The sequence below is a fragment of the Panulirus ornatus genome, chromosome 18 (genome assembly GCF_036320965.1).
Source record: "Panulirus ornatus isolate Po-2019 chromosome 18, ASM3632096v1, whole genome shotgun sequence".
NCBI lineage: Eukaryota > Metazoa > Arthropoda > Malacostraca > Decapoda > Palinuridae > Panulirus > Panulirus ornatus.
The window spans coordinates 43,782,355-43,795,462 of record NC_092241.1 but is presented as its reverse complement, the minus strand read 5'-3'; the positions used below and the strand labels follow the sequence as shown (position 1 = coordinate 43,795,462).

The window sequence follows — 13,108 nt, the reverse complement described above, 5'->3', positions numbered from 1 at the left end:
AGAATCGAGATATAATGAAGCTGTCTGAGGCAGTAATTTCGACCTGTTCAAGAGCGATAAGTATGGCGAACACTTCAGTGTGTAGAGTAGATGCCCAGTTGTTGTTTTTTTCTAACATTTCTATCTAACCTGTTACCATTGGACAGGATCACAATGGCAGCACTGCCTGCCCTCCCGGTGGCAGAGTCGCTAGAACCGTCAGTATACGTGTACTGGGCTATGTTACTGTCAGTCTGGTGTTTCTAAGTGTTGAAGGTGAAGATTACAAGTAATAAGAGTTTTGGGTGGATAAGTAGGTGTAGTGACGTCAACGGGAGGTATCTGGCGGGGTGCAGGCAGGAAATACTGCTACTTCGTTAAGACCTTGGCCTGCCTGCCCAACCATCGTGGCCATCACCATAACCTGGAGGCCTCGAGTGTGAGGACTCTTCCACACCGTCTTCCCTTCTGACACCAACGCTGTAATCATTATCATTTCTTTTAACTTTTTGGCTACAACATTATTCAATAAGCAGTTATCACTACACACACACACACACACATATATATATTTTATACTATTCGCTATTTCCCGCGTCAGCGAGGAAGCGTCAACAGAGACTGAGCCTTTGAGGGGACATCCTCACTTGGCCCCCTTCTCTGTTCCTTCTTTTGGGAAATTAAGAATAAGAGGGGAGGATTTCCAGGCCCCCGTTCCCTCCCCTTTTAGTAGCCTTCTACGACACGCAGGGAATACGTGGAAAGTATTCTTTCTCCCTTATCCTAAGGGATAATATATATATATATATATATATATATATATATATATATATATATATATATATATATATATATATATATGAGGGAGAGGAAGGAGCAGAGTTATGAGGCAGAGTACTACGTACATATCGTGTGTCATGACCATGTTTTACGGGTTTTTCTTGTGCTATCCTCACCAACCGCCCACGTCATGTTCCTCTTCTCGTCGCCTCATTCAACCCACATTACCAGAGGTTAGGTTCACACACTCTACTCCTCCAACACGACGGTCAGACCCTACATCATGACGCTACTACCTCGAGTACGACATTAACATCCTTGAGCACGACAGTCAGTACCCTTCTGATCACAGATCGTGCAGTCGTACTCACGGATCGTGCCGTCGCGCTCGACGATCGTGCCGTAGTGTTCAATGATCGTGCCGTCGTGCTCAAGGATTGTACCGTCGTGCTTAAGGATCGTACCGTCGTGCTTAAGGATCGTACCGTCGTACTTAAGGATCGTACTGTTGTGCTTAAGGATCGTGTCCGTCGTGCTCATGGATCGTACCGTCGTGCTTAAAGATCGTACCGTCGTGCTTAAAGATCGTACCGTCGTGCTTAAGCATCGTACCATCGTGCTCAAGGATCGTGCAGTCGTGCTCAAGGATCGTAGCATTGTGCTAAAGGATCGTACCATCGTGCTCAAAGATCGTGCTGTCTGCTTAAGGATCGTGCCGTCGTGCTCAAGGATCGTACCGTTGTGATTAAGGATCGTACCGTCGTGCTCAAGGATCGTGCCGTCGTGCTCAATGATCGTACCGTCGTGCTCAATGATCGTACCATAGTGCTCAATGATCGTACCGTAGTGTTCAAGGGTCGTGCCCAAGGAACGTATTGTCGTGTTCAAGGATCGTGTCGTCGTGCTTAAGGTTCGTACCGTCTTGCTCAAGGACGTATCGTCGTGTTCAAGGCTCGTAACGTCGTGCTCAAGGCTCGTGCCGTCGTGCTCAAGGCTCGTACCCGACGTCGTGCTCAAGGCTCGTACTGTCGTGCTCAAGGCTCGTACCGCCGTGCGCAAGGATCGTACCCTTGTGGTCAAGGATCGTACCGTCGTGCTCAGGGATCGTACCGTCGTGCTCAAGGATCGTACTGTCGAGCTCAAGGATCGTACCGTCGTGCTCAAGGAACTTATCGTCGTGTTCAAGGCTCGCACCGTCGTGCTCAAGGCTCGTACCGCCGTGCTCAAGGATCGTACCCTTGTGGTTAAGGATCGTACCGTCGTGCTCAAGGACCGTATCCTTGTTGTCAAGGATTCAAGGATCGTATCGTCGCGATCAAGAAGCTTGTCCACGGGATACACAATTATGTGAGGTAATATAAACACCTGACTTGCTTCACGAAAGTGTTCAAGGAGCGGATGTAGTGTTGTAGGTACACCAGTAGTACTACTACAACACCCTGATGCTGTACAGTGGAGCACAGGTGCGTACACCATCTGCTGTTCACAAGGAACTGAGAACCGTCAACCATTCACCCCACTCGTCAACACCTGCTTCTCTATCTCACCTTAAGCCTCGCCACACTCGCTGCTGGACGAGTATGGCAGTGGGAAAACTTCACGAGTGAGGACACCGAATGATATGATCGATCAATACACATATTTAACCTCTCTTAGCGGCAGAACTCCACTCAAACTCATATGGGACCTTAGTCGGCCCACGTTGGGGGTAGGAAACTGAGACACTTAGTACGGAGAGGCGACAACAGGGGTCTAGTACGTGCTAGTCTTCTCTGACACATGTGAACCACAACCCATCACGGCCGCACACGACACCGTAGAGTTCTCTTGTTATTTGCAGTGCATACATCGCTGCACGAGACGCTGGTAAAGCCAGTTCCCAGTCAACTTAGGTCACGACGGCGTCAATTATCAGGCTCTAAGTAACCCCGCCACCACGATGGTTTACTCGTCATGGTAATTCCCAGGAAGGGTAGGCGGGAGGGAAAGGGAGGGGAGAAAACGGGGTTGTCTGAGTGACACGTATGTCCCCCGTCGCCCGGCCGGCCGGCTAGTGGTGGTGGTGGTAGTGGGGAGAGCCTCGTCAAGGTCGATGGCCACGCACGCACCTCTCTCCACGCTACACACACACACACACACACACACACACACACACACACACACACTTGTTAAATACCCTGGGGTCCGACCAACACACCCTCCGCGCAAGGAGGACTGCGATGCACAGGCTATTTCAAGAGTTCAAAGGACTCTAAGAAGTTGAATTTTCGAATCGCATTCAGTTCTAAATATATACAAATTGCATGTCGTGAAATTGCACACAATTTCACCATTACTGAACTGAAGGTAATGGTGAACTATCTGCTTCTAAGTGGGACCCGGACTCCTGAGGCAGCGTGTAATGTACCACGACTACCTCACGTGGTAGACATATCAAAGCTTCGTCTGTCTTGCTCCTCTCCACTCCAGCATTAAAGCCATACATCGCACACGAGACACGGCTAAGTTACAAAGTCATTCGAAACAGAAGCAAAGAATTTTCGAATTCCAACAGAATACGAGAATCAACTAAAGAAATAAAATACTTTTACTTAAAAAAGGAAAAAAAAAATGATGGGCAAGAGAGAGGGCAACTTCTAGTTAGTGTGGCGACTAGTGGCTGCCTTTACCTCCTATAATCACCACACTATAAACACACACCTCACCCCTCGCCTTACCTTGAGGTACCTGCTCTATGTCGCTATTCCAGCCCCCCTTCCCTTCCCTTCCCTTCACCCATCTCCACCACCTCCTCACTACCGCTGCTTAAACGTTTCCCTCCCAATTTAAATTTCTTGATAAAGATGACTCGCGTTTACTCCTGCGTGTGCTATATATATATATATATATATATATATATATATATATATATATATATATATATATATATATATATATTAAAACAAGTCCAGTAAAAGAAGAGAGCGTATCGCTACACAAGTGACATGCTTAAACAGCACATTTTCAACACACACACACACACACACACACACATATATATATATATATATATATATATATATATATATATATATATATATATATATATATACACTACGCGAGAAAGAGCCGTATTAAGGTCTTCTGGTGAACCAGTGGGCTGGCTGGCTGGTGCGTCTCCGAGTACCCATGATAACTATCGTACGCAAGACAACGTAAGGAATGATCACAGTAAGTGGGAAACTAACGTTATGATCCACCAGCCAGGAGCAATACTGGGGCAAAACCTGCACATCTTACAGTACTGAGTGATGCTCGCCGGAAACTCGGGGCTTTGCACTCTCGCGCACCCGTGAGACGCTTCCCCCACGTTAACTAACGCCCTCCAGTGTACGTACGTGATCGTACATCCCGGCCGTAGCCGCAACACTGGAGACGTGTGTCAGTCACGGGGAGTTCATCCACGTCAGACAAGCAGCTGGCGAACCCAACAAAGAACAACGACACTGCTGGCACGACGGGCTCGAAATGCCAATGGCGGAGATGCCAACATGATCCGTCCCCATGACGGCGAGGGAGAACCCACTGACTCTCTGTGAATATATTAATGGAATATACACCCGCTATTGTTTACTATGTGGGGTTTAATCTGATACCAAGCGACCCACTTATGATAATATCCCGTAACCCCTGCTGGCCAGGTTCCCAGCGCTTCTCTTTGTCTTCACTTGTACGCACGGAGGCTTCGCCGTCCCACTGGGTCTGTCCGCACCAGCGGCTGGGCGTCCCTCCAGCGGGAAGCATCCCGTGGCTCGGTAACCCTACCAGTACAACAGTAGGAGTACTGAGCAGGTCAGTGCCATCCTTCAGTCCACAGGAGGATCCTTGAAGACGACTGTGCGATCCTTCAACACTACTGTATGACCCTTGGGTAGGATGATGCTGATGTTTGACCTGACTCTTTAAAGTGAGGTCAAAGGATGGACTATCGCCAGTGAAGAACCTACTGGCCCGCGGTCATCTCCTGTCACCTGAGATTCCCTCGACAGAGACCAGCAGTTCGTGGACCACGCCCACATCGTAGCACACCGGCCTGGCTGGCCTACGTCACACCGTTATATGAACAGACTCATCCCAGCCACCGTCAGCATCATCAATATCCAGCACACACCTCCCGTATCTTTAATACTAATCCTCTTCTCTTTTTTTCAGACCCAATGTTTTTGTATTTTCTCTGTATATTTTCAGACTCTGGCTGAAGTAATTCAAGAAAGCGCTTATTTCTTTTTTTTTACGTGTTTACAGCGATGCAGTGAATGAAGCACATGTAACTGAGGAGTATGTGAGCCCTACACAGGTGTGCTGTTCAGGTCAGTCACCAACACCACCACATTCCCACTGGAGCTGTACTTCACTTTGGCCACTCATCATCCCCTTGAGCACGATGGTATGGCCCTAAAGCAGTATCTCTAGGCCTTGACCTCTGACCCTTTAATTAAGGGGCATATCGTCGTCCTCCATGTAACTAAACCCACTAATATATATATATATATATATATATATATATATATATATATATATATATATATATATATATATCATCGCATTCTACCATAAGGGAAACAGTTTACAAGTAAGGGACGAAGCTCACTGTAAAGGCCAAAGAGGAACACATGCAGACGTTTACGTATTTCATATCCAGCGGCCGTTCGCTTCCTCTCCGCGGCCATTGACCTCATAATTTACCGGCGCACGGAACTCCCGCCCTTAGATTTTAAGTTCCCCAGCGTCTATAATAGCGTGTTGGGAGGCCTGGCGCTTGTCTCTCCCACGCTAGAAGCAACAGAATTTGTTTACTCCACATGGCTCAGGCCACACACGCCCATAACTTCCTCTCAGTTTTGCAATCTATTGTGATGCTGGGGCGGGCGGTCGGGCGACGCAGGGTAGGGTAGCGTAAGGCAGGCTGGCGAGTGAGCCAGCGAGCGGGCGGCAGCGAAACCAACAGCCAGGTACCGTTGTCCGACCACGCCAGACCGGCCCGGCCCGGCCCCCGCCAACACTAGTATGTTCATCAACCAGTTTAAAACCTTCGCCCTCATACCTACTGCTGCTGCCACCGCCTCTGGTGTATATTGTATGACGCAAGAGAACCATCTATTCCCTGCTGCCCACTACTGACCTGTATTTACGAGCAGTTCTCCCCGCTTCCATTCAGGCTGTAGTGCGAAACGCAAACACCAACTGTCTAAGGGACATCAGATGCGAAAGTAATTGCAACAACGCTGCCATCTTAGATCCATTAACTAACGGGATCTACCAACGGCAACTATGACTCCCTCGTCCACCAGTAAACATGAATGTCGAACATTTTGTAACGGCTTCCTTTGCCTGAGCGCAAAAAAAGTTATTTTCAACTCCCACGGCAAACAGATGGGAGACCACAGCCCTTGCGTCTAGTCAGGTCCCATTCTACACCAGAACGTAATGTTACCACAGGTCTGTAAAGAGAAGGTCAACGCCTGGGGGTAGCCTAACAGGTGTTCTGGTTGTGTCTACTCGGTATAAGATGACGTACTGGGTTTCTGGAAAAAGCCGGTTAACGCAAGACCAGAGACGAACACGACAAGTGTTCCACTGGTGTCGACTGGGCAGAACCCGCTGGTCTGGAACTGTGGAAGAAGTAGGTTAATGCCAGAGAAGAGCCTGATAAAGTTCTGTCACCTGGACTGACGACCTGTTGATGGAGTTACAGGACCTGTAGGTCGGTTAACACTATCAACAGGTACTTCTGAGGTTCTTCTCCTCGGGTTATCCATGTACTTCCACAGTTCCAGACTCTACTTTCAGGTTTTGCAGGAGTCGAGAGAACCAGAGATCACCTCAACTCCTCTCTGGCGTTGGCCTGCTCCTCCTACAGTTCCTGACTGTCGCGTTCTACTGTGACCTAAACTGACGTGTTCCAAAGTTCTAGAAATTTGTGCTTCACATGAATGAAGGCCTGAACCTCGCACCACTGTACTTAACTTTGAACTGTGCCGCGGGTAACGTTAAGGAGTTTTCTCAACACTTCAACAATTCTTCAGCAATAATGACTAAACCTTTTTAGCATCTGGAGATCCCCGGGTGAATATATATTCATTAATGATCTAATAAATCTAACAACAGAGCACTTCATCTACATACGAAAGTTCGGAAATACTTAACAACCTTCTGATGGGCGACAGAACGCTCACAAACCCAGGTAACTGGACAGGAACTTCCCAGAGATTGTGTAAGTCATAAAGGAATGCTCGTTAATCTACTGAACACAACGGTACGACCCTTGAGCATGATGGATTCACCGTAAGACCTAACCCTTAAGGATCAGGTGAAAAGGCAAGATCCTTTTACTACAAGATCGCACCGTCACACTGGAGGGTTACTGTCGTCGTGCTCACGAGTCATACGGAAGTAATCAGAGACGGTTCTCATTCCATGTGGAGCCTAGGACGTAAGGGCAATTTTCACGAGGTAACACGTGTGTGGGAAGCCATCAGTCCCAAGCTTGTATTAACACGGCCAATGGGATCATAACCAAAGGGAAAGGAATGAAAAGGAGAAGAAACCATAGGGCTTGGTTGGGTAAGCCTGTAACGGAGGCCGCGATGGTTGTCACGTCGGCATGATCCGAGGAACTTTGATAACACAGATGTGTACACTTGGCACACGTTTATGGACACATGAAAAGGATGGACGGTAGTAATTACAAAAGCTCAGCAGGTGAGGTCAATACAAAAGGTGGTGGTGATAGGTGAAGAACCTGGGAGGAAGGAGTAATGGGAGTCACAAGAGGAACGAGGGAGGAGGAGAAGCCTGGTGGAGTTGTGGAGGGGGGGGGGATGGATGCCGTAAGAGCCAGGTCACACACAAAGGCCTCCACCACACTGTCCCACGCCTGACCACCTCACCTCGTCCTGCAATCCTACGCCGCCCCTTCAGTGCTGGCTTTCCCGAGACCCCGGCCCTCTATCACCTCCTTCCCACCCCACTCACGACGACCTGATTCAGGCATAACAGAGAGGAGACTAACAGGGGAGAGATCTGGACACATGTATATAATATAACGAACAACAACTGACCATTATATAAGCTCTCAACCTGGTCACTCAACAATGAACACAGCCATCGTCAACTCTGGGCCGCGTAGAACCCTCAGCCCATGACGGCCACCTGACTTCCTCGTTCATATCGTCTGGCTGTACGCTTCCGAGAAGCCATCTTCACCTTCCAGTCCCTCTCACTCGTGGCGTCCCGCTGGACACAAAGATGGAACCCTTGTGACTTCTCATGATTATAAATTATGCCCTGGTGAACCATGTACTCGAGTGACGTACAATGACGGATCAACCATCGATGTCAACGTTAACACAGCTCCACCGACCGACTCTCTCCTCCAGTACAACCTTAACAACATTCTAGATCTAAGCCACCGCCGACCCCGTCACCATAAACCAAACACACACCGTAGCCTCACTTTCACCTCCATTCCACCCACGATCGTCTCCCCGGCCCCCACTCCCACGGTGTTGTCCAACAAGCTTCTCGGCGTAACTCACGATGATACACAAAGCCAGAAGCAACATGTCAGCACAATCTGACATTCTGACTAAGACTCTTTGTGTCCCCCGTTATCCTTTTGCGCTACCGCTCATAGGATGAACACGGGGGTGCACAAAAACGTGCTGGGGTTACCGACACAAATCAATCAAACACTACCGTCTCATCATTCTTCGTAGTCTCAGGACAACTAAAATCCATCCATCTAATCTCAAATAAACACAAATTTCATTCTCCCCTTAAGAAAACTCTCGCTTCCCCCACTTAAGACTTCCTCCTTACCCACCAAATACCACCAGCTACAAGACAAAGGTGCGGAAAGGGGGTACGCTGGATCATACTAGCACCCAGCAAGAGGCATACAAGTCACTGGCCCTCCCAACTCTCTCCGCCCATCTCTTGGACTTCATCCAAGAGGTCGGAAAGAAGTTCACTCTCGCCTCAGTCACCTCTTTCCATCTGAGATCCCTGCTCCCACAGCCTAGAGTTCGTCACCACATCAGCATCGAGGGCATCAATGCTTGGACAGACTGTGATAGTAAGAACAATCCAACCCCCAACCCTGAAGAACATCATCCATTACTCATCAGCCAGCCTCTCGTAATGTTTGTGTAGCTTGTCTTTACACACCATCCCTACCGTCGATCATGTGTGCTCTAGTGTATCATTCATTATCAATAATAAGAAACAACTCATACATGACCATCAACATGACCACAGAGATTCAGTAATCCTGAAGTATCTCACACCGCCACTTGACTGAGGTCACAGCGACACTGGTCCCCATGACACCCGCAGGATACTGTCTCCCGTATCTCTTACCATCCTGCCAGTCAGCCTCCCAAGCCACAGAGGTCGGTCCTCCTACTTGTTATGTACGTAAAGGTACAGGGCAGAGACAACACGACCTAGGTATCTGACACGTGTCGTACAAGGCAACAAACAGATCCTATACCAACCATTTCTCAAAGATTCCAACCCCCCTTTCCCCCTCCACTCGAAAGCTAGTAAGAGGACAATAACACCTTTATGTAAGCATTTAGGAATGATATCGACATATCATCCAGTATGGAAGTGTATCGTGAGAGCTGCCTCAAGAAACCAGGGAATGAGCCATAGTGAAATAACGACATACTATGTAGTGCTGAGGATATCCCGTTTCCTGTTGACAGGAGCACAGTTCTAATCCGCTCGGGCTTTTCGGTACGACCCTTGTGCACGACAACACGAACCTTGGGTGCGATACCCAAGTGACGTAACCGTGCTCAGGGAGTCAGTGGGTGCGTAGACTCGGATGGATGATGTGTAAAGTGGAACTTACGTACATATCCAGTTGATCCGCTCACCTGGCCTGATGACCTCCCACTCACCTGTCATGCTAATGAAACTTTCGAGGCGTCAGGCTTCAACCTTTACCACCGCACCTCACTGTAATATGTGAGGAGGTGAGGCAAGAGGCTGCAGAGGGACTCACCAGAGAGAGTCAACTGGTGCAGGATGTGAGGCAAGAGGGTGCAGGACAAACTCACCAGAGAGAGTCAACTGGTGCAGGATGTGAGGCAAGAGGGTGCAGGACAAACTCACCAGAGAGAGTCAACTGGTGCAGGATGTGAGGCAAGAGGGTGCAGGACAAACTCACCAGAGAGAGTCAACTGCTGGAATCCGTTGTGCTGTTCATCGCAGTCGTCGTCGTCGTCGTCGCGAGGCTCCACCTTGACCCGCGTGGGCGACGTGTGCGTGGAGGAGATGGTGGTAGTGGCGGGGCGACTGGCGGTCAGCACCGTAGTGGTGGCGCCGCCCTTGAGCAGAGACTTGGACTCGTGGCTCCTGACGGCACCGAGGAGTGCCGTGCGGACGGACTGCTGGTTGTTGAGGGTGGTGGTGGTGCTGGGGGTCCGCACCGTGGACACCACGGTACGTACGCCGCCTCGTCCGTTAACACCGCCGCTGCCGCCCGTACTGATGATCTTGATGGTCCGTACCTGAAGCAAGAACACCCGACACTCAAAAGCGGGGACATAAACCTTTGTTGCCATACAGTTAGAGTAATGCTTATACTGATGTGACCAAGCCCTTCAACACGAAGGTACGACCCTGGAACACGAAGGTACGACCCTTGACCGTGACGGTAACACCCCTTAAGGACGATGGCCATGGATGACCCTGAGAAGATCAGGTAAACAGACCAGGCCATCACACTAGAGCCAGTGTTCAAGGGTCGTACTACTGTGTTCAAGGGTCGTACCACTGTGTCCAAGGGTCGTACTACTATCTTCAGGGGTCGTACCACTGTGTTCAAGGGTCATACTACTATCTTCAAGGGTCGTACCACTATCTTCAAGGGTCGAGCCACTGTGTCCAGAGGGGTGAGTTATCAGCAGGAAGCAGAATTCAAGACCAAGTCCAGGATGATGCAGGGAACCTACCTGATTGAGGTCCTTGACTGTGACGGGGAGGAGTATGGAGCGGGAGGCCTGGCTATTGCCGTTGGTGCTGCTGCTGCCGGTCTTGAGAAGTGTGCCGCCCCGTACCAGGTGGGCGTTGGGCGTTCCCTTGCTGGCCTGCGTCACCACGATGGTCTGTCCGCCCACCGTGCTCGCCGGAGACGCCGCCGCCACCGTCACCGTCTTCAGCACGGGTGCGCTCACGTTCGTCGGCGTCGTTGTGGACAAGGGCACGGACGATGAAGCCGCCGCCACGGACACGGACGTGACCTTACCGCCCTGGGTGGTGGTGGTGGCGGCGGTGGCAGCGGGTCTGGTGATGAAGGTGGGTATGCTGGAGGTGACCACCGTTGCTGCAGTCGCTGACGGAGACGCTGCAGCCACTACAGGAGTCACCGCAGGTGCAACTGTCTCAGCAACGGTTGTCTGGTGAGGCACCGGCGACGAGAACCCTGGTGGTGGCGGGAAGAAAGACGCGTGTAAACATCATGTCATTATGGGTATAAAAGGTGAACGTGGTCATAATGGTTACCTGACCCACACCACCACGAGGAGATGGATAAAGAAGGGTCGTGAGTGACCCTTGAGCACGACTGTACGACCTTTAGGTATATTATCGTTGAGCCTCTCACCTGACCCTGAAGGGTATGTGACACTAACGAGATGGTAGAGTCATAGAACAGTTGTGTCGTCTGCAAGAGAGTTACCGCGAGTGATGTGAGGAGGAGGTCAAAGTGGTGCGCGTGATCTAGCATTTCCAGATAACCACGACGAAAATGATCGTGTTTCATTTTCCTAGTGTCAGCGAGGTAGGGCAGGAAACAGACGAGGAATGGCTCAACCCACCCACACACACATATATATATACATGAACGCCCACACACGCACATATACATACAAATACATTTCAACGTATACATACATATACATACACAGACATATACATAAACACACGTGTACATATCCATACTTACTGCTTTCATCCATTCTCGTCGCCACCCCGCCACACAAAATAGCATTCCCCCCTCTCCAGCGAAAGAGCGCCAGGAACAAACAAAACAGGCCACATTCGTTCACACTCAGTCACTAGCTGTCATGTGCAATGCACCGAAACCACAGCTCCCTTTCCATATCCAGGCCCCACAGAACTTTCCATGGTTTAACCCAGACGCTTAACATGACCTGGTTCAATCCATTGACAGCACGTCTACCACGGTATACCACATCGTTCCAATTCACTCTATTCCTTGCACGCCTTTCTCCCTCCTGTATGTTCAGGCCCCGATCCCTCAAAATCTTTTCCACACCATCCTTCCACCTCCAATTTGGTCTCCCACTTCTCCTTCTTCCCTCCACCTCTGACACATATATCCTCTTTGTCAATCTTTCCTCACTCATTCTCTCCATGTGTCCAAACCATTTCAACACACCCTCTTCTGCTCTCTCAGCCAATGTTTATCACCACACATCTCTCTTACCCCTTCATTACTTACTCGATCAAATCACATAACACCACATATTGTCCTCAAACATTTCATTTCCAACACATCCACCCTCCTCCGCACAACCCTAACTATAGCCCATGCCTCGCAACCATATAACATTGTTGGAACCACTATTCCTTCAAACATACAAACATACCCATTTCTGCTTTCCCAGATAATGTTCTCGCCTTCCACACATCCTTTAACGCATCCAGAGCTTTAGCTCTCTCACCCACCCTGTGACTCACTTCCGCTTCCATGGTTCCATCCGTTGCTATGTCCACTTCCAGATATCTAATATATATATATATATATATATATATATATATATATATATATATAGTTAAGTTAAGAGTAAATGTGAATAAGAGCAAGGTTATTAGGTACAGTAGGGTTGAGGGTCAAGTCAATTGGGAGGTGAGTTTGAATGGAGAAAAACTGGAGGAAGTGAAGTGTTTTAGATATCTGGGAGTGGATCTGTCAGCGGATGGAACCATGGAAGCGGAAGTGGATCACAGGGTGGGGGAGGGGGCGAAAATTTTGGGAGCCTTGAAAAATGTGTGGAAGTCGAGAACAGTATCTCGGAAAGCAAAAATGGGTATGTTTGAAGGAATAGTGGTTCCAACAATGTTGTATGGTTGCGAGGCGTGGGCTATGGATAGAGTTGTGCGCAGGAGGATGGATGTGCTGGAAATGAGATGTTTGAGGACAATGTGTGGTGTGAGGTGGTTTGATCGAGTAAGTAACGTAAGGGTAAGAGAGATGTGTGGAAATAAAAAGAGCGTGGTTGAGAGAGCAGAAGAGGGTGTTTTGAAATGGTTTGGTCACATGGAGAGAATGAGT

The 13,108-nt window shown here is 49.2% G+C and overlaps 1 protein-coding gene across 4 annotated transcripts in view; it reads right to left on the bottom strand.

The window, feature by feature from the left end:
• LOC139755040 (uncharacterized) overlaps window positions 1-13,108 on the bottom strand; it is a 113,243-nt gene that overhangs the window by 21,433 nt on the left and 78,702 nt on the right. For all 4 annotated transcript variants that reach the window (XM_071673006.1, XM_071673008.1, XM_071673007.1 and 1 more), the window contains 2 exons: window positions 10,764-11,233; window positions 9,977-10,319 (listed from right to left, as the gene is read on the bottom strand). In XM_071673006.1, coding sequence (XP_071529107.1) covers window positions 9,977-10,319; window positions 10,764-11,233 — 813 coding nt within the window. The remainder of the gene's footprint in view (window positions 1-9,976; window positions 10,320-10,763; window positions 11,234-13,108) is intronic.